General features: G+C 38.6%; 1 protein-coding gene across 6 annotated transcripts in view; it reads left to right on the forward strand.

The window, feature by feature from the left end:
- The window catches only part of HPS5 (HPS5 biogenesis of lysosomal organelles complex 2 subunit 2), a 45,202-nt gene extending 29,020 nt beyond the window's left edge, over positions 1–16,182 (forward strand). For 5 of the 6 annotated variants that reach the window (XM_022583800.3, XM_022583798.3, XM_022583797.3 and 2 more), the window contains 7 exons: positions 335–455; positions 658–813; positions 1,591–1,710; positions 2,924–3,037; positions 4,675–4,781; positions 13,861–14,131; positions 15,227–15,367. In XM_022583800.3, coding sequence (XP_022439508.2) covers positions 335–455; positions 658–813; positions 1,591–1,710; positions 2,924–3,037; positions 4,675–4,781; positions 13,861–14,131; positions 15,227–15,335 — 998 coding nt within the window. In that variant the 3' untranslated portion in view covers positions 15,336–15,367. The other variant, XM_022583802.3, reaches the window with a different exon arrangement.
- Positions 16,183–18,448: the final 2,266 nt, after the last annotated feature.

The following is an 18,448-nucleotide window of genomic DNA, read 5'->3' on the forward strand; positions in this document are numbered from 1 at the left end:
GCTGTCTTTTCTCCACTGTGTATTCTTGCCTCCTTTATCAAAGATGGGGTGACCATATGTGTGTGGGTTTATCTCTGGGCTTTCTATCCTGTTCCACTGATCTATATTTCTGTTTTTGTGCCAGTGCCATACTGTCTTGATTACCCGATTTGATTTTAAAGTCCTTAAAAGCAGAGGTTGTCTCTTGTTCTGTTTTTGTCTCTCCTATGATGCTTTACCAACGTTGGGACTTGCACACAGTAGGTGCATGCCTAATGATTGTTGATTAATGTGTTCATGAATAAAATATTTACCACTGTGAGATGAAGGGAAAGGGGTGTGCTTTGTCTTTTAGAAATGGCAAGTTCCAATCCTGCATATATAAAGATGGAAGAAGGAGACCTTCCAACAAGATTAAAGTTATTGGATGACTTGGTCTCTTTTGACAGTCCTTTGTTGATTGCTTGTGCTACCCGGTGAGTGGTCCTGTATGTTGTTCATGTGAACTAAAGCACAGACGTTTTCTTCGTCTCAGTCTGTAAAGTTTTACTCTGTTACATGTTGAGCAGCTTCTTGTTAGCATATTTATTTTCATTTCTAATAAATACGTAGATAATGTAACCAAGTTATATTATCTTACTGAAGTTGGAGACTAACATGTTTTGTTTTTAAATGCAGATTGTATGAGAAATTTGGAGAATCTGCCCTTCGATCCTTAATCAGGTTTTATCCATCCATTTTGCCTTCAGATGTCATGCAGCTTTGTCATCATCATCCTGCTCAGTTTTTGGCTTATTTAGACAGTCTGGTAAAATCAAGGCCTGAAGATCAACGGTGAGAAGGAGAGAATATTTGCGGACCCTCCTTTTTTTTTTTTTTTTTTGGACTCTCTTTTGATAGGGCACTGTTTCTCTAGTATAAGCAGTTGGAACATTTTTACTATTAACTGCCACAGGATTGAGGCACCTGCTATGGAAGAGGAGGATTTTGGCAGTTATGTTCCATTCTTTCACAATTCACAGCACACACCACAAATGTGTGCATAACCCACACTTCTCTTTCCTCCCTCTCTCCCTCTCAGAGATTCTCAGATCAACAGTGTAAAATTAAACTCCGTTTCAAGGCCTATGCTAAGACAGATAAGCTTCCTTGTTGTCTCTGCCAGTGAGTGGATTTGCTGCCACCTTTTTGTTGTGATATATCCCAGCTTTTTGTGGGTGGATCTCAGTTACAGCTCTTAACTTCTTTGGGCTGAGGCCTCACTTCCTATCTCCACATGGCAGTGAACAGACATGTCCTTTGGTTATTGAGAATGGCAACTTCCCCCCACTGTTTCTTCTGATTGGTTCACATTTGCTATACTGGTATTTATTTCTCCTTTTTTTTTTTTTTCGGCCCTTTGGTATTTCCCTTATTATCTTGAAGCTCAGCTGTTCAGTTAAAAGGGTATTATATTTTCACCAGCATTTCTATACATTTTGTAGCAGAAGAGTTTTCAAGTTATTTCATCCACTGTCTTGATCCCTTAATAACATTTTCTTCACATCTGCACATTTTATCTTTCCTTTCTCAGCATGAATATTGGTGATTTTTTTCCCAACTTTCTCTTAGGCCATTCTTCCTTGAGTCCCTCCTACAACCAGAGTCTTTAAGACTGGATTGGCTGCTGTTGGCAGTGTCCCATGATGCTCCCCCAAGCACCAGCACTATGGACGATGAAGGAGACCCCAGGTATAGAAGGAGTCCTGTTTCTAAGCTCTGCTGCTCCTTTGGAATGGAACCAGTTTATTCACATATAGCATTCTGGGCTTACTTCAGGAATAGCTATGGAAGCGACTGACTCAAGTCATGGTAGTAATCAGATTGAGTGTACTGCTTAGTGGTTCTGAACATGTTTTGAATCACAGACCCTCTAAGAATCTGATGATTCCTCTCAGAAAAATGCACATTCATACAAAATTTTGCACATGATTGCAGAGAATTAAACTGGGCTACTGAAACTCTTTCATGGACCAACATTAAGAGACCTTGGTGATTAAACCTGTGTTAGAAGAAAATTGTTAGAAAATTGTGTGTATGTGTGTGTGTGTGTGTGTGTGTGTGTGTGTGTGAGTGTGTGTGTTTTCTTCCTAGAAATTTGCCAAGGGATTTTTAGATGTAACCTGATGTAGGATTTTTTTTTAACTTTGACTCTTTTTTTAAAGCTTTTCTAGTACATTTTTAAAAACTTTTATTTTTTGGCTGCATTGGGTCTTCGTTGCTGCACACAGGCTTTCTCTAGTTGTGGTGAGCGGTGGCTTCTCTTGTTGAGGAGCATAGGCTCTAGGTGCGTGGGCTTCAGTAGTTGTGGTACACTGGCTCAGTAGTTGTGGCTCACGGGCTCTAGATTTGCAGGCTCACTAGTTGTGGAGCATGGGCTTAGTTGCTCCGCGGCATGTGGGATCTTCCTGGACCAGGGACTGAACCCGTGTCCTCTGCATTGGCAGGTGGATTCTTAACCTTTGCACCACTGGGGAAGTCCCTGATTAGGATTTTTTTTTAAAAAAGAATTCATAAAACATACACACTGTTACTTGTAATCTATCAGAAATATTCCTTGTGTTTTCCTCCAGGAGAAACTTTTTAAAAGCTCCCAAAATGCCTATCTTATATGCCTAGAGAAAAAGGTCTGGAAAGATATAAAATGGCTATCTGTGAGTGATGGAATTATGAGCTTCTTTCTTTTGCTTTTGATTACTAAAATATATAATTAAAAAAAATAAACAGGTATTTGTCATTGGAAAAATAGCTGTTTTAATTTTACGAAGGCCAAGTAGAAATGTTTGAAAAATATAATAATGGAAAAAATATAATTAAACTCTGATCTTACCTATCAGCTGACGAATAAGCATTTTTGTAGAGTTTATTTCCTGTCTAATTTACTGATATTTTTTTCATTTTTCAGGCCTCATTCCCACTTGTTTTCCTGGGGTTACAGTCAGCTAATCCTTCATCTAATTAAACTTCCTGCAGATTTTACAACAAAAGAGAAAGTGACTGACATCTGTAGGTCTCATGGGTAAGTGAGAATTTTCCTAGAAGCTGAAGTTAAGATTAGAATCATTTTAGTTAGTAACTTTGTAGTTAGGGGCCTGAACGGATATGCTTTGTCATTTGGGATTTTTTTTTTGCTACATAAAGGTGGCTTTTTGTTTTTTTGTTGTTTTTTTTTGCAGTACGCAGGCCTCTCACTGTTGTGGCCTCTCCCATTGTGGAGCACAGGCTCTGGACGCGCAGGCTCAGCGGCCATGGCTCACGGGCCCAGCCGCTCCACGGCATGTGGGATCTTCCCGGACCGGGGCATGAACCCGTGTCCCCTGCATTGGCAGGCGGACTCTCCACCGCTGCGCCACCAGGGAAGCCCGGCTTTTTGTTTTAAGTGATAATAAACATCTTTTTTTGTCTTAAATTTTGAGTGTATTTTATTTTGTGTGTGGAAGAGACTGGTCCTTGCTCATTCCTCTCTCCCCCTTTTGCTTAGTTGTTAGCCCCAGTTCTCAGGTTTATTTAATTAAGCACCAGACTGTGTGATACAAGTTATAATTGATATAGTTTTGGAGAAGGGAGAGATCAGAATGGGCTTGGTAGAATGGCTGGTGAAAAGACTCAGGGAGGAGGTGAGACTTTGAGGTAAGCCCTAAGCCTGGGTAGGATTTGTATTCAAACAGGAGCCAGGAGGAGGGCAAGTCAGGTGAGAGAAACAGCAAGAGCAAGGCCATGAAAAACTGCCATTGCTTTTTATCTGTACCACATATTTGTAGTTATTCATGGCCTGAAGATGTTATCTTATGGCTTTACCTGGATTACAGTCTTTTGGAGATAGGGACATGTGTCTTCCTTTTCCCTCATGATACATAATTCATAAAGTGGTAGGCACTTGGTACATATTTGTTCACTGATAATGAGGGATGAGACTGGCCAGGTTGTGGGTCATGAGATCATATAGGACCTTGAAAGGTGGTTAGAAGAATTTAGTTATCAGCAGAGACCCTTTTAGCCTTTTTGGTACAAAAATGACATGATAAAATGGAGGTTTCTGGAGATCATTTCTGGTTTCATACATGAGAAAGATTGGAGATGAGAAAGGAAGGCCAGCTAGGAAGCTGGTGCAGTAATTCAGGTATGACCAAATTGATTCTAGGTCAGCAGAAGGAGCACATCTAATGGCACATTTCAAAGGAAAATGCAGTGGGACCTGTAGATACTGGGTATAGCAAATGAAGGAAGGGGAAGAGTCAAGGAGAACTTCCAAAGTTTGCATACTTAGGGAAGAAATATGCTAGTTTGTTATTGAACCTTAAAGTTTATGAAGTGTATAAGCTTAAATGTCTCATAATTGGGGCTTGGCCTCAAATGTCAGTATTTATCACTAGCTTTATTTATTTTTTTCTTAAATGCTCTAGATCAGGGCTGTCTAATAGAATTTTCTGAAGCAGTGGAAATATTCTATCACGCTGTCCAGTATGGTAGCCACTAGTCACATGTGGCCATTAAGTACTTGAAATATGTATTGGTCAACTGAAGAACTGACTTTTAAATTTTATTTAATTTAAATGTAAATAGCCACATGTGGCTAATATCTACAGTATTGGACCACACAGCTCCAGATAAATTCACTGCTTTTTATTCCTCTCTCCAACTTTGGTCTCTTTAAAGTTTCTGGCCTGGATATCTTATTCTCTGTTTGGAGCTGGGGAGAAGAAGAGAGGCCTTCACGAATATTGTGTATCTGAATGATATGAGCCTGATGGAAGGGGACAATGGTATGTAAATCCCAGTCGGTTATTCTTGGTTATAGTATTTTAGAAGTCACTACAGACTATTCAATAAAGAAATTTGATAAATATTTCAATGATCATTTATGTTATTCTAGCTAGCTGTCACATTTTTGGAGTTTTTTTTTTTTTTTTTTAATCTGTACTACTTGGTATACCATGAAATCATAACTAGAAATAAACTACAGGCAACTTTTCTGTTTCATGAGTGCCTACCATGTGAGGCATTATATTGATACCTGATGCTTTTCCATATGCTGTTTAAATGAGATATTAAACCTGTGGGATAGTTACTATTATTTCGATTTTAAAAAAGTTATGATTGAGGCCCAGAAAAAGGATAATTAGTTTCCCCACAGTCATACAACTAGTTAATGCTGGAGCTGGTGTTCAGACCAGGTCTGACCATCTCTAAAGCTTGTGCTCAGGTTTTTTGATCTGCATCATGTTGCCATTTTACACAGCCCAAAGTTAGAGATCATTAAGATGAACTTAGAGTAGCAGTCAGATTTTCCTAAGCCTTTACAGGTACTTAGGGTTTTTTTGTTTTTTTTTTTTTAATTTTCATCAATTCAATACAGATAAAATGGCAGTCAGGAGGCCAGGACTTTGACACACTGATTTCTGAAGTCTGAGAGTTCATCCTGCACTCAGAGAGGTGGTCTTGGTCTGTTTTGTAGTGTTACTTTATTCATCTCAATGCAGAGATGCCAGCAGCATGACATCAGGATCCTTCATCTAGCAGTGTGATCTACAGCCTTTTTCAGCCCTATTGCTGTAGAAGAAGAAAAATTACAACCAAGCAAAGAAACCAGATGACTGGCAAAGAGATAGCCTCAGGTGTCACAGTTACAGCAATAATAACTGAATCATCTTTGTTTCAAAAATGAAACAAGAGGGTCACATGGTTTTGTAGAACTATAGATGTGTTCACTTTGGAAAAATAACCAGAAAAGTTAAGATATAAATGGTTTATTCTTTTAAAGTTACAACATGATGTTTGTTATAGAAAAAAATGGAAAATCTAGGAAGAATGAAGAAGATATCACCTAAAATTCTTCCCACCCAGATAAAAGTACTCTTAATATTTTGTTAATATAATAATAATAGCTATTCTTACCCTTGGTGTATTAAATGGGAGTCTTTTCTTGACATTTTTGTCTCCTAACTTATATTTCACTTCAAAGAATGTTGCTTTTGCTGCCAATTATATATCTCATATCTATCTACTTTCTTTGGCTCCACCACGGTCATTCTGATCCCAGCTACTTGCCTGGTTACTGCAATAACTTTATAATTAGCCTTCTGGTTTCCATTCTTGCCCATCTTTAACCGATTTTCCTTAGAGCAGCCAGAATGGTTCTTTTTTTTTAATTAAAAAAATTTTTATTGAGATAACATTGGTTTATAACATTATATAAGTTTTATGTGTACATTATATTTCCACTTTTGTATACCCTGCAGTGTACTCACCACTAAAAATTTAGTTTCCACCTGTCACCGTGTTTGTTCCCTTTTACCCATTTCACCCTGCCCCCACTCCGTCCCCTCTGGTAACCACTACTTTGTTCTTTGCATCTACATGTTTGTTTTTGTTTGGTTTGTTCATTTATTTTGTTTTTGTTTGTTTTTGTATTCCACAAATGAGTGAGATCATATGGTGTTTGCCTTTCTCTGTCTGACTTACTTCACTTGGCATAATATGCCCAAGGTCCATCCATGTTGTCACAAATGGCAAGATTTCTTCTTTTTTTTTATGGCTGAGAAGTATTCCATTACGTGTGTGTGTGTGTGTGTGTGTGTGTGTGTGTATGTATCACATCTTCTTTATCCATTCATCTATCGAAGGGCACTTAGGTTACTTCCGTATCTTGGCTATTATAAATAATGTTGCAGTGAACATAGGGATGCATATATCTTTTCCAGTTAGTGTTTTCATATTCTTTGGGTAAATACTCAGAAGTGGGATTGCTGGATCATATGGTAGTTCTATTTTCAGCTTTTTGAGGAACCTCCATGCTGTTTTCCACTGTGGCTGCACCAACTTACATTCCCACCAACAGTGCACAGAGTTCCCTTTTCTCCACATCCTTGCCAACATTTGTAGACTTTTTGATGATAGCCATTCTGACAGGTGTGAGGTGATATCTCATGTGGGTCTTTTTAATATAAATTTATTATTTTTTATTTATTTATTTTTGGCTGCGTTGGGTCTTTGTTGCTGCACATGGGCTTTCTCTAATTGCGGCGAGCAGGGGCTACTCTTTGTTGCGGTGCACAGGCTTCTCATTTTTGTGGCTTCTCTTGTTGCGGAGCACGGGCTCTAGGTGCACGGGCTTCAGTAGTTGTGGCTCGCAGGCTGTAGAGTGCAGGCTCAGTAGCTGTGGCTCACGGGCTTAGTTGTTCTGCGGCATGTGGGATCTTCCTGGACCAGGGATTGAACCCGTGTCCCCTGCATTGGCAGGCGGATTCTTAACCACTGAGCCACCAGGGAAGTCCTCCCATGTGGTTTTGATTTGCATTTCCCTAATAATTAGTGATGTGGAACATCTTTTCATGTGCTTCTTGGCCATCTGTATGTCATCTTTGGGAAAATGTCTATTCAGTTCCTCTGCCCACTTTTTCATCCAGTTGTTTATGTATTTTTGGTTATTAATCTCTTATTGGATATATTATTTGCAAATATCTTCTCCAATTCAATAGGTCATCTCTTCATTTTGTGGATGGTTTCTTTTGCTGTGTAGAAGCTTTTTAGTTTGATGTAGTCCTATTTGTTTATTTTTGCTTTTGTTTCCCTTGCCTGAGGAGACCTAGCTAGAAAGATATTCCTAGGACTGATGTCAGAGAGTGTCATGCCTATGTTTTCTTCTAGGAATTTATGGTTTTGGGTCTTACATTTAAGTCTTTAATCCATTTTGAGTTGATTTTTGTGTATGGTGTGAGGTAGTGGTCTACTTTCATTTTTTTGCATGAGACTGTCCAATGTCCCCAACACCATTTATTGAAGAGACTATCCTTTCTCCATTGGATGTTCCTTATTCCTTTGTTGTATATTAATTGTCCATATATGTATGGGTTTATTTCTGGGCTCTCAGTTCTGTTCCATTGATATATGTATCTGTTTTTCTGCCACTACCATGCTGTTTTGATTACTATGGCTTTATAATATAGTTTTAAATCAGGGTGTGTGATACCTCCAGCTTTGTTCTCTTCGCTCAGGATTGTTTTGGCTATTTGGGGTCTTTTGTGGTTCCATGTAAATTTTAGAATTTTTTGTTTTATTTCTGTGAAAAATGTTTTTGGGGTTTTGATAAGGATTGTATTGAATCTATAGATTGCTTTGGCAATATGGACATTTTAACAATGTTAATTCTTCCAGTCCATGAGCAGGGAATATCTTTCCATTTATTTGTGTCGTCTTCAGTTTCTTTTAGCGGTGTCTTATAGTTTTCAGTATACAGGTCTTTCACCTCCTCGGTTAAATCTGTTCCTAGGTATTTTATTCTTTTTGTTGTGACTGTAAATGGAATTGTTTTCTTAATTTCTTTTTCTGCTAGCTCATTGTTAGTGTATAGAAACGCAACAGATTTTTGAATGTTGATTTGTACCCTGCAACTTTATTATTTCTAGTAGTTCTTTGGTGGAGTCTTTAGGGTTTTCTATGTATAAATCATGTCATCCACAAATAGTGACAGTTTCACTTCTTCCTTTCCAATTTGGATGCCTTTTCTTTTTCTTGCCTGATTGCTCTAGCTGGGACTTCTGGTACTATATTGAATAAGGGTGGTAAGAGTGGGCATCCTTGTCTTGTTCCTGATTTAGAGGGCTAGCTTTCAGTTTTTCACCATTGAGAATGATATTAGTTGTGAGTTTGTCATATATATGGCCTTATTATGTTGAGGTATGTTCCTTCTATGCCCACTTTATTGAAAGTTCGTTTTATCATAAATGGGTGTTGAATCTTGTCAAATGCTTTTTTTTTTTTGCATCTATTGAGATAATTATATGGTTTTTGTCCTTCATTTTGTTAATGTGGTGTATCACATGAATTTATTGTGGATACAACTATTCTTGCATCCCTGGAATAAATCCCACTTGGTCATGGTGTATGATTCTTTTTATGTATTGTATTCGGTTTGCTAATATTTTGTTGAGAATTTTTGCATCTATGTTCATCAGAGATACTGACCTGTAATTTTTTTGAGTCTTTGTGTGGTTTTGGTATCAGGGTGTTGTTGGCTTTGTAAAATGAGTTAGAAAGCATTCCCTTCTCTTCAAGAGTTTGAAAAGGATAGGTATTAAGTCTTTTGAATGTTTGGTAGAATTCACCTATGAAGGCATCTGGTCCTAGACTCATGTTTTTTAGGAGCTTTGATTATTATTTCAATTGCTGTACTAGTGATCGGGCTATTTAGATTTTTCATTTCTTCATGATTCAGTCTTGGAAGGTTTTATGATTCTAAGAATTTGTCCATTTCTTCTAGGTCGTCCAGTTTGTTGGCGTGTAGCTGTTCATATTATTCTCTTATAAGCCTTTCTATTCCTGTGGTATCCATTGTTATCTTTCTTCTTGCATTTCTGATTTTATTTATCAGAGCCTTCTCTAAGATTAGTGAGTCTAGCTAAAGATTTGTCAATTTTGTTTATCTTTTCAAGAACCAGCTTTTAGTTTTATTGATCTTTTCTATTGTCTTTTTAGTCTTTATTTCATTTATTTCTGCTCTGATCTTAATTATTTCCTGCCTTCTACTGATTTGGGGCTTCATTTGTTCTTTTTCTAGTTCCTTTATGTACAGGGTTAGATTGTTTATTTTAGATTTTTCTTGTTTCTTGAGGTAGGCATGTATTGCTTAAACTTCCCTTTTAGTATCACTTTTGCTGCATTCCATAGATTCTGGCATGTCATATTTTCATTTGTCTTTGGGTAACTTTTGATATCTTCTTTGATTTTCATTGACTTGGTAGTTGTTCAGTAGCATGTTGTTCAGTCTCCACATATTTGTAATTTTTCCAGCTTTCTTATAGTTGATTTCTAGTTTCATAGAAATTGGAAAATATACTTGATATGATTTCAGTCTTCTGAGATTTGTTTTGTGTCCCAACATACAGTTTACCCTTGAGAAAGTTCCATGTCCACGTGAGAAGAATGTGTATTCTGATGCAATTGAATGGAATGTTCTGTACAAATCTATCAAATCCATCTAGTCTGATGTTTCATTTAAGGCTGCTACTTCCTTGTTGACTTTCTGTCCGGATGATCTATCCATTGATGTCAGTGGGCTGCTAAATTCCCCTATTATTGTGTTGCTGTCAATTTCTCCTTTTAAGTCTGTTAATAATTGTTTTATATATTTTGGTGCTCCTGTGTTAGGTGCATATATTAATAACATTATGTCTTTGTGATGAATTATCCCCTTTATCATTATATACTATCCACTTTTGTCTCTTGTTATCTTTTTTGGTTTGAAGTCTATTTTGTCTGATATAAGTATGGCTACACCCACTTTCTTTTGGCTGCCATTTGCCTGGAGTGTCATCTTCCATCTCTTTACTTTGAGCCTATAATTGTCTTAAACTCTGAGATGAGCCTCCTGGAGGCAGCATGCAGTTGGCTCTTGGTTTTTAATCCACCCAGCCTTTCTGTGTCTTTTGATTGGTGAATTCAATCCATTTACATTTAGGATGATTATTGACAGATGAGGATTTGGTACTGCTATTTTATCTTTCGTTTTCTGGTTGCTCTATATCTTCATTATTTCTTTTTCCTTGTATTTCTGTCTGCCATTTTGCTTTGGTGTTTTTTCATGATGTTTTTCTCACTTTCCTCTTTTTTAATGTTTTGTGTCTTTGCTCTAGATTTATTTTTTGTGGTTACCATGGGGTTTGTATGAAACATGTCATAGATAAAGTAGTCCTTTTTCTGCTTATAGCATCTTATCTTTATGTACCTATATGAGTTCCACCCTTTTCCTCTCCCCCTTTTGTATTTTTCTTGCCTCAAATTATCCCTTTTTATGTTGTGAGTTTGTTACCAAATTGAAGTAGCTATAATTACTTTTTCTACTCATCTTTGCCCTTTAACCTTTATGCTGTAAAGTGTTTAAAAAACCTATTCTGATAAAGTGTTGCAGTTTAAAGATTCTGTCTGCTTATCACTTTACTCAAAGATTTGTGTACTTTGCTCTTTTCTGTTTGTTTGTTTCTGGTAAAGAGCTCCTTTCAACATTTCTTGTAAATGCAGGTCTAGTGTTGATGAACTTCCTCAGCTTTTGTTTGTCTGGGAAAGTCCTTATTTATCATTCATATCTGAATGATAACTTTGCTGGATAGAGTATTCTTGGGTGATGGTTTTTATCTTTCAGTATTTTGAGAATGTCATTCCACTTTCTTCTGGACTGTAGAGTTTCTGCTGAGAAATCTGTTAATAGCCTAATGGAGGTTCCTTTGTAGGTTACCCTTCCTTTTTCCCCTGGCTGCCTTAATTCTTTGTCATTGACTTTTAACAATTTTAATATAATATGTCTTGAAGAAGGTCTTTTTAAAATACATTTATTTATTTATTTATTTATTTTTGGCTGCGTTGGGTCTTCATTGCTGCGTGCGGGCTTTTTCTAGTTGTGGCGAGCGGGGCCTACTCTTGATTGCAGTGCTCTGGCTTCTCATTGTGGTGGCTTCTGTTGTTGCAGAGCATGGGCTCTAGGTGGGTGGGCTACAGTAGTTGTGGCATGTGGGCTCAATAGTTGTGGCTCGTGGGCTCTAGAGTGCAGGACCAGTAGTTGTGGCACACGGGCTTTGTTGCTCCGCGGCATGTGGGATCTTCCTGGACCAGGGCATGAACCCATGTCCCTTGCATTGGCAGATGGATTCTTAACCACTGTACCAGCAGGGAAGGAAGTCCCTTGAAGAAGGTATTTTTGTATTGAGATAATTAGGTGTTCTCTTAGCTTCATGGGCTTGTGTATCCAGTTCCTTCTCCAGTTTGGGAAGCTCTCAGCTATTACTTCTTTAAATAAACTCTCTGCTCCCCTCTCCCTTTCTTCTCCTGGGAAACCCATTACCCTAATGTTGTCTTTCCTAAGGAGTTGGATAGTTCTCATAGAATTTTTTCAAATATCTTATTTCTTTATTCTGCTTGTGTCATTTCTAGAGTTCTATCTTCAAGCTCACTAATTCTCTCTCCCATGTGATCTGCTCTATTTTCAGTGCTTTCTAATGTTTTCTTCAACTCATTTATTGAATTCTCTAGTTCTAGAATTTGTTTTTCTTTTTTAGAGTTTTAATCTCTTTTGTAAAGTATTCCTCTGTTCATTAATTTCGTTCCTGAGTTCATTGAACTGCCTGAGTTTTCTTGTAGTTCCTTGACTTTCTTCATGACAGCTATTTTGAATTCTCTGTCAGTTAGATCACAGTATTCTGTGACTTTAAGTTTGGTTTCTGGAGAATTGTAATTTTCCTTTTGTGGTACAGTGTCACTATGGTTCTTCACAGTGTTTGATGAAGTTGTTCCTCTGACACACATTTAAAGTAGCAAGCACCTTTCTCCTTGATTCTAATGATCCAACAGGTTAGAAATTAGAGGCCTTTCTTTTGTTTTCCAGTAGGTGGCGCTATAGCACAAGTTTTGGGTTTCTCTTACATCAGCTGCCTCTGGTTATATTTGAGAGTCTGCATTTTGTGCCCTCTACCATCTCCATCTGTGGTGTGGCCCGATGCCTGCATTATCACTTCCTGTACCTGCAGGGTCGCCTTACTTCTGCCAGTGTTGCTAGCATTGCCACCTGGTGCACCAGGATGGTGGGCTCCCTCCTGTCCAGGAGCCCTTGAGTGGCAAGTTCCACTGCTATTGGGGAGGAAGGGGCAGGGGCAATAGCTAGGATTGCTCAGGTGGCCCTGCCATGTCCAGTGTTGTAAGATTCATGGGCTTGCTACTTCGAGTTGGGGGCTGGAGGCTGGGGTCATGTGCACTGCTTCCCCTGCTACTGTCAGCTTCTCTGGGGCTGGAGGGCTGGGACTGCAGACACCACCTCCACTGTTTCCCTGGTTCTGCCTCTTCTATGTGTTCCAGTCCATCACCTTTAGTTGTATAGATATGTGGAGAATTCTCTGGTTTCTTGGTGTGTCGGACACAAGAACCTTTGTTGTGTTGTGGATGTTTTACTGGTTGTAGGTTAAGGGGAGAGACAAAGGTAGCTTTTCACTCCACCACGTTGCTGACTCTCAGAATGGTTCTTTTAAACAAAAATTGGATTATGTGGCTGTCCTCCTTGAAGCCCCTTACATTGGACTCAAAATCCAGATTCTTAAGCTGTTCCCTTATGGCCTGGCCCTATCATCTCATTCTCGCTCCTCACTGTGCATTGTAGGCCTTTGTGCATTGTAGGCCTTTTTTGAATTCCTTGAACTCACCTAGTTCCTTCCTGTGTCGAGTCATTTTCCATGTTTCCTTTGTCAGAAATGCAGGCTCCTTCACCCTCCATTCCTGACACCTTCCCTGCACGTTTGTGTACATATGGGCCACAAGCACATGCTCACTAAACTTGTCTCATCTTTCAGCTCTCTGCTTAACTGTCACTTCTCATACAGCCCTTCTCTGATCCTTAAAAAAAAAACAAAAAAACACCCAAACCTGCCAATCTCTCTAATGGCTCTTTGATCTTTTCCTTTATAGCAAGCACTTAGCACAGTTTATAAGCATAGATTTATTTATGTGTTTGTCTAAGTTCTGTCTCCTTTACTGGACCATGAGTTCCACAGGAATGCAGGCCGGGCTCATCATGTCTGTTTGTTCCTCATTCACATTCAGTGCCTAGAATGGAGTGTGCCCTGGGTAATTACTTACTGCGTGAGCAAATGAAGGAATGTTGAAGCTAATTTTATGGCTTCTCCTTTTCGTGAGCTATTTGTTCAACAAATATTCAGAAAACAACTCTGTATTGGGGGTAATGAGATTATATTCTTTAATATTTTTATGTTTTGGTATGAAACATTTTCACGAATAGTTTCTCCTGTATGCAGGCAGAGTGCTAAGAGCGGTCAGAGCCCATATTGTTTCTCTGTGTTTGAGTAGGTTGGATCCCAGAGACTGCGGAGGAATGGAAGCTTCTCCTACATCTGGTACAGAGCAAGAGCACAAAGCCAGCCCCCCAGAAGTCACCAAATGGGAACTTCAGCGATGGGCCTTCCCCTATCAACGTGGAGAATGTGGCACTCCTGTTAGCTAAGGTCATGGGCCCAGACCGGGCCTGGTCACTGCTACAAGAATGTGGTTTGACCCTTGAGCTGTCAGAGAGGTTTACCAGAACCTGTGATATCCTGAGGATTGCCGAGAAAAGGCAGAGGTAATGTATGTCTGTCCTGCCCTATCCACAGGCACCTGGTGAATGTAGAATTGCACAGATTTTCAGAGGTGGATGGGACTATAGAGATCACATAGTCTCAACCCCTCATTCATAGATGAGGGAACAGAGACTCCTCTGTTGATGAAGGTGATTAAGAGAAGAGGCTAAAGTAATATTTTGTTCACAGTCATCACCAAAACACTGTTTAGGTTAATGTAAATACCCAAATCTGATGTGTACTCAATTCTTTAAGAATATTGTTGGTACCACATACCTAATTGTCTCAGTCAGGGTTTTTTTTTGTTTTGTTTTTTTTAAACTGTGGTAAAATACAGATAACATAAAATTTCCTGCCAACCGTTTTTAACTACTTGGTTCAGTAGTGTTAAGTATATTCATATCAGTGTGCAGTTTCCAGAACTTTTTCAGCTTACAAAACTGAAACTCTATACCCATTAAACAACAGCTCCCCCTTTCCCCTCCACCTAAGCCCTGGTAACCACCATTCTACTTTCTGTCTCTGACTTTGACTACTCGAAGTACCTCATATAAGTGGGATCATACAGTGTTTGTCTTTTTGTGACTGGCTTGTTTCACTTAGCGTAATGTGAGTAATGCTGCTATGAACATGAGTTTACAGATATCTCTGAGACCCTGCTTTCAGTTCTTTTGGGTGTATACCCAGGTGTGGAATTGCTGGATCAGATGGTACTTCTATTTTTAATTTTTTGAGGAACCTCCATACTGTTTTCCATGGAGCCTGCACCATTTTACATTCCCACCAATTATAGCACATCCCCACCAACACTAGTTATTTTCTGTTTTGTTTTGTTTTTTTGGATAGTAGCTATCCTAATGGGCATGAGGTGATATCTCATTGTGGTTTTATTTGCATTTCCCTAGTGATTATTGATGTTGAACATCTTTTCATATGCTCGTCGGCTATTTGAATGTCATCTTTGGAGAAATACCTGTTCAAGTCTTTTGCCCATTTTTAAATTGCATTATTTGTTTTCTGTCATATGAGTTCTTTACATATTCTCAATATTAACCTCTCAGATATGTGATTTGCAAATATTTTCTCCTGTTGTATAGGACAGGATGCCATATTCACAGGATGCCTTTTCATCTGTTGATTGTGTCTTCTGATGCACAGAGTCAGTCAGCTTTTTTAATCCTTTCTTCTGAAAAGAATGAACAATGACAGCTAAATTTGCCTGTTTCTTTTCTTTGGGATTTCAGAGCCTTGATACAAAGCATGCTTGAAAAATGTGATCGGTTTCTCTGGTCTCAGCAGGCCTAATTGAAGAAGATTCAGCAGGGTGTCACGACATTTTGAGAAAAACTGAATCGTGCTCCGGAACCTTCTGAATGCATTTGTTATTGAAGGAAAGGCCCCACCTGAGATCCCTGCCACCTTATTGGGAGCACTTTTGTCCATGTCTGTAACCTCTGCATTTGTGGCTCTATCTGTACCTCAGTGTTTTTCAACTGAAGTTGAATTTTGAAAGGAATCAGTCCTTGTTTGCTGAAATGAAGTGCTCTGGAAGGAATCAGAATGTGAATATCCTCAGCTATGCAGTCCTTATTCTGAACAACAGTGTTATTTGTTCCTTGCTGGTGGACTGGGGGAATTCTTTTCCTGTCGTGACTGCCATGTAGGGAGCAGAAGTTTCTCATCCTGGTCACATGAAGACATACAATGTAATTGACAGAAATTGAATTCCTTTTTTATCTTCTCTGGGACACTTGAGAAATTACCAAAGTAAGATCTGGTATAATGGAATTAACACATAAAATGAGTGAAATACTGAAGATTCAAATCAGATGTTTAAATGAAATGGCCCCATATTTAAATTGAGCTAATTTAAAGTGTATTTTTTTTTCCAGTGCTTGACATTTTCTAATCTGAACCTATATACAACTAATTCATTACTGGAAATGTTTTACTCCAGTCTTTCCTAAACAGTAGCCTAAAGGAATCATGCACTTTTAAAATTTGTTTTTTAAAAGCCATAATAAAGGAAGGCTGAGTACTGATAAAGATCACAGCAAGTGCTTGTATTATTTAAGCCAAGTACTAGATTGCCATTTTCAGGCTCCTGGATACTTACACAGCATGTTATATTAATAATAAATGTAAAATCTAATTTAAAAATTATTTGAATGGAATGTAGACATGAGGTTTTATAGTGAGCAATTTGCAGGAAGGTGTGGTGTAAACTCGGTGTGGAATAAGCAAAGTGTTGGGTACATTGAATGATTCACTTCTTTCTTTCATTTATAACACAGCCAGAGAACTATAGACACAAATTGCTGTCATACTTCCATGTGACATTTGGATATGACATAACCAGATTAGTTGAAGAGATGATCAGAGAAGGGAGGCTTCATAAAGCTTCTTAGCATTTTGGGAAGTGTGGAAAACCTAACAATTTTGGTCACCAGTGTGTGGCAGAGTGTGTGTGGGGGGTGTCTCCCCACACCAAGCAATTCTCCAACACCAGCTGGGTGTCCTACAACTCAACTCAATTGAACGTATCTCCCTGGAGATAGCATCCGATTTCACAGGTTAGGGGTTCAGAACCACAAAACTGCCCCCACTTAAGATGCCAGTCACAAATCCAGGTTGTTAACCGTACAGGCGTACCTCTTTTTTTTTTTCAGGCATACCTCTTTTTATTGTACTTTGCTTTATTGTGCTTCACAGATAGTGTTTTTTTTCTTTCTTTTTTGTTTTCTTTAACAAATTGAAAGTTTGTGGCAACCCTGTGTTCAGTAAGTCTATCAGTACAATTTTTCCAACAGCATTTCCTTACTTTGTGTCTCTGTCACATTTCCCTGATTCTTGGAATACTTCAATCTTTTTCACTCTCATTATTTGTCAGGGTGATCTGTGATCAGTGATCTTTGATGTTACTATTGTAATTGTTTTGTGGCACCACTGCACCCATGTATGATGGTGAACTTAATCGAGAAATGTGTGTTGTGACTGCTCCAACTGGCCGTTCCCCATCTCTCTCCCTCTCCTCAGGCTTCCCTATTCCCTGACACACAGCAATATTGGAATTAAGCCAATTAGTAACCCTATAATGGCCTCTTAAGTATTCAAGTGAAAGGAAGAGTTACACATCTCTCACTTTAAATCAAAAGCTAGAAATGATTAAGCTAAGTGAGAAAGGCATGTTGAAAGCTGAGATAGGCTGAAAGGTAGGCCTCTTGCATCAAATAGCCAAATTGTGAATGTAAAGGAAAAGTACATGAAAGAAATTGAAAGTGCTACTACAGTGAATACAAGAATGAGAAAAAAGTGAAAGAGCCTTATTGCTGATATGGAGAAAGTTTTAGTAGTCTGGATAGAAGATCAAACCAGTCACAACATTCCCGTAAGCCAGAGCCTAATCCAGAGCAAGGCCCTAACTCTTCAATTCTGTGAAGGCTGAGAGAGGTGAGGAAGCTACAGAAGAAAAGTTTGAAGCTGGCAGAGGTTGGTTCATGAGGTTTAAGGAAAGAAGCCGTCATCATAACATAAAAGTGAAGCAGCAAGTGCTGATGTAGAAGCTGCAGCAAGTTATCCAGAAGATCTAGCTAAGATCATTAATGAAGGTGGCTACACTAAACAACAGATTTTCAGTGTAGACAAAACGGCCTTATATTGGAAAAGGAGGCCATCTAGTACTTTTCATAGCTAGAGAGGAGAAGTCAATGCCTGGCTTCAAAGCTTCAAAGGACAGGCTTCCTCTCCTGTTAGGGGCTAATGCAGGTAGTGACTTTCAGTTGAAGCCAATGCTTATCTACCATGGTGAAAATCCTAGGGCCCTTAAGAATTATGCTAAGTTTACTCTTCCTGTGCTCTATAAATGGAACAACAAAGCCTGGATGACAGCACAAGTGTTTACAACATGGTTTAATGAATATTTTAAGCTCCCTGCTGAGACCTACCGCTCAGAAAAAGAGATTCCTTTCAAAATATTACTGCTCACTGACAATGCACCTGGTTGCCCAAGAGCTCTGATGGAGTTGTACATCAAGTTTAATGTTGTTTACATGCCTGCTAATACAACATTCATTCTGCAGCCCATGGATCAAGGAGTAATTTCAACTATCAAGTCTTATTTTTTAAGAAATACATTTTGTAAGACTATAGCTACCATAGATAATGATTCCTCTGATGATTTGGGCAAAGTAAATTGGAAACCTTCTGGAAAGGATTCACCATTCTAGATGCCATTAAGAACATTCATGATTCGTGGGAAGAGGTCAACATATTAACATTAATAGAAGTTTGGAAGAAGTTGATTCTAACCCTCATGGATG

The sequence above is a fragment of the Delphinapterus leucas genome, chromosome 7 (genome assembly GCF_059928025.1).
Source record: "Delphinapterus leucas isolate spDelLeu-1000000601 "Yukka" chromosome 7, BTC_Dleu_Yukka2, whole genome shotgun sequence".
Lineage (NCBI taxonomy): Eukaryota > Metazoa > Chordata > Mammalia > Artiodactyla > Monodontidae > Delphinapterus > Delphinapterus leucas.